The sequence below is a fragment of the Colobus angolensis genome, unplaced genomic scaffold (genome assembly GCF_000951035.1).
Source record: "Colobus angolensis palliatus isolate OR3802 unplaced genomic scaffold, Cang.pa_1.0 Scaffold19, whole genome shotgun sequence".
Lineage (NCBI taxonomy): Eukaryota > Metazoa > Chordata > Mammalia > Primates > Cercopithecidae > Colobus > Colobus angolensis.
In genome coordinates this window covers 2,229,931-2,232,892 of record NW_012115043.1, presented here as the reverse complement: position 1 = coordinate 2,232,892, position 2,962 = coordinate 2,229,931, and the positions used below count along the sequence as shown (strand labels likewise).

The 2,962-nt window shown below is 64.7% G+C and overlaps 2 protein-coding genes across 3 annotated transcripts in view; one reads left to right on the top strand and one right to left on the bottom strand.

Annotated features, from left to right (window-relative positions):
• ANP32A (acidic (leucine-rich) nuclear phosphoprotein 32 family, member A) overlaps positions 1-2,719 on the bottom strand; it is a 41,215-nt gene extending 38,496 nt beyond the window's left edge. For both annotated transcript variants that reach the window (XM_011940329.1, XM_011940330.1), the window contains exon 1: positions 2,493-2,719. In XM_011940329.1, coding sequence (XP_011795719.1) covers positions 2,493-2,546 — 54 coding nt within the window. In that variant the 5' untranslated portion in view covers positions 2,547-2,719. The remainder of the gene's footprint in view (positions 1-2,492) is intronic.
• Positions 26-2,962, top strand: part of SPESP1 (sperm equatorial segment protein 1) — a 136,237-nt gene continuing 133,300 nt past the window's right edge. The window contains exon 1 of the mRNA XM_011940332.1: positions 26-121. Within this exon, the coding sequence (XP_011795722.1) occupies positions 79-121 (43 nt within the window). The 5' untranslated portion in view covers positions 26-78. The remainder of the gene's footprint in view (positions 122-2,962) is intronic.

Here is a 2,962-nt window from a genome sequence, read left to right as displayed (position 1 = left end):
CGCGCCGGGGAGGAGGGGCGGGGCGTGCGGCGCGAGCCCCGGGAAACATGGCTGCTCGTCCTATTTCGGCGTCGCGGCATGGCCACCAGCTCCCGGAGCCCAGCTGGGAGAGGTGCCGAAGGTGGGTGTTTGTGGGGCCCGGGAGCAGCGCGGCGGGGAGGGGCGCAGGGGGCGCGCTCTGGGAGCCATTTGTCTTAAGAACGTTTAAAAAAATACAGTTCCTCCTCCCCCACCCCTTTTGTCCCTCTTTCGCTAGCTTTCTCCCCCACCCCCGCAAATGTGCAGAAAGTGCCCCCTCCTCCGCCACCCGCGCCCCACCCCGCCTCCAGACAGGGGGCAGGCGTGTGGGCCGCGAGGCTGGGAGGCGAGGGGGCGAAGCGTGAGAAATCGCTCCCAGAACGGCGCGGTGCGCTCCCCTCCCCAACACACACACTCGGGGAAGTTTAAAGCGCCGGTTCGACCCGCTTTCCAGCTCGCTCCCGGGGGGCCGGCAGCGTCAGTCGGGTTCGCCAGGCCAGCCGCGCCCCGACACCCACCCGCGGCGACCCCGACCCCGCGCTCGGCGCCCTTCCCCCTCCGCGCAGGGGGCTTCCGGAAAGTACGCGGGAAGACCGCGGCCCCGGCCCCCTCCCCCATCACCACACCCAGCCCCCAAACGCAAGGCGCCGGGTCCCGGCCAGGACGAAAGCGGCCGGAGAGAAGCAAACCAATGGCAAATAGTGCGGGGAAACTCCGGCCTCCTCCGGCGGCGCCCCCTACTCTCCCGCGACCGCCCCCTCCCCGCCCTGCGCGCCATAAGGCACTCGCACGTCTCCAGTCCACAGCTGCGTTAAGGCGGGGAGGGGGTAGACAAAAAGGATCTTGTTTTCAAAAGTCTCACTCAGGTTTGGGGGGAGGAACTAGGAAAAAGAGGAAGCGAGGCCTGCCTTCGCCGGGATTCGGGTTTAACGGGCTGGAGGAGCGACAGGCCAGCGCACGGTGCTGCCCAAACTCCCAACTCCGTGGAGCTCGGGCCACCGAGACTGGGGGCGTCCTCCCGCCAGCGCGTCCCCGGTCCCCCCGAGGGGCCAAGAGGGGAGTTGGCCGGGGTCTCCGCCCCAGAGCCGCCAACTCGCCGAAAACACTCAGGTTTGAAAGCGAGAGGGAGGCAGAAATAAAAACCAGTGTTCGAGTCACCCACCCTCACCTTCCCCCTCCTTGGGGGTGGGCTTTTGCTCGAGCCTGGCGATTCCCACCCGTGTAAGTTTCCTCCGGCCGTGCTCCCGCCGCTGCCCAATCAATAACGGCGGCTAGCGGGCAAACTCCCATCCTAGAGCTGCGTGTTTGCCATGCCCGCATAAACGTGGACCCAGCCAGTACCCACCACCGGCGCCAGCTCCGGGCAGCTCGCGTCCTGACAAAGTTTCCCGTGCCCATTTATTAAGCAGGCGCCGAATGGCTGCCGACGAGCCCAGCCCTGAGAAAGACGGGCTGGGGGTTCGAGCTGGGGGACACCAGGGCCCAAAGGCTGGCATCTTGGGGAGGCCGGAAGGAGCTGGGGCGAGGGGGCACCGGGACGTAGCCTTTGGGCAACTTGCACCAGCGATCACTGGAGGCAGGGAGGCGCGGGGATTATCTGTGCCTTTGCACGTTCGAAAATCCCTCCCCCTCCTTCGAATTTATCCTCCCTTCGGAAGGAAAGGAAGAAACATCAGCATCTGGCCCGAAGGTGGGGTGGAAAGAGTGAGGGAGAAAGAGGAGGAGAGGAAGGGAGGCAGAGAAAGGGAGGGAGGGAGAGAAAGGGCGCGTTCACGAACACTACAAAGTTACAAATATGGCTCCCCCGTCTCTCGCCTCATCACTGCAAAGAAATGAAGACGCACTTTAAACTCCAGCCATTCCCAACTCCGCTGCAGCCCCCTCCCCACGCGCTCTCCCCGGGGCCCTCGGCCCACATTTATCAGGAACTAAACCGGACTCGCGAAGCCCCAAACTTATTGTGTGTGCGAGCGAGCGAGCGAGAGAAAGGGAGGGGGGAGGCGCGGAAGGGGGGCGGAAGGGGGTATACATTTATAAAATGTAAAACCCCCTTTTTTTGTTGTTAAATTCAGGAGGCAGCCCCTCTCCTCCTCCTCCCTCGTTAATCTTCCCCCCAGACGGAGTCACGGGAGCAGCGATCTCCGAGGGTGATTTCGCCTCATTCTCTCCGACCCAAACGCGTGCGCCCGCCGGCCCCCGATGGGTGCACACTCGCACGCACACTCTCGCACCCACACTCGCACACGCGGGAGCACACGCACAGGTAGTCACACACCAAGGGCAGTGGCGGCGGCAGCCGGAACATGCTCGGATGGCATTGCAACCCCCCAGCCTTGCCAATTTGCTTGCAGTCCGACCCCCAAACCCGCACCTCCCGGGCGCCCCCCCCAAAAAAAGTGCCTCCCCCCCAGCGCGCACACACACACACAAAGTAGGAGAATGGACCGACAGAGATATTTTTGGCAAATGCTCACATCAGAGGGCGTCCTGTTCCGCAGCTCTAAATGAATCCGTCTGCCCATCTCCATCTCTGGCGCTCTCTCTCTGCAGAGGCTCCCGCGCCGGCGGAATTCAATCAATAAACCCCGAACCCACGGCCGCGCGTTTTAGGACTTTGAAGGCTCAACCAGCTCCGCTCGGTTCTCGAGCCCCCAGCACCCGCGGCGCACACTAACCTGATCGCCGTGGAGGCGGGATCTGCGGCCCCGCGGAAGAGCGGCAGCGGCCCGAGCCAATCGCCGCCGAGGGTCTCCGGGCAACAGCCAATGGCAGCGGCGGCGGGGGGGGAAGGGGCCAATGGGCGGGCTGCGCAGCCGGCCAGGGAGGCTCGGCCATTTGGTTGTGGTGCCGGAGACGGACCCCCTTTAGATTTCGGGGCGGCTGAGGAGCGCGGCGGTTGCTCTGTGGCTGAGTGAGGGGGGTGGGCGGAATGGCGGGGGAAGGG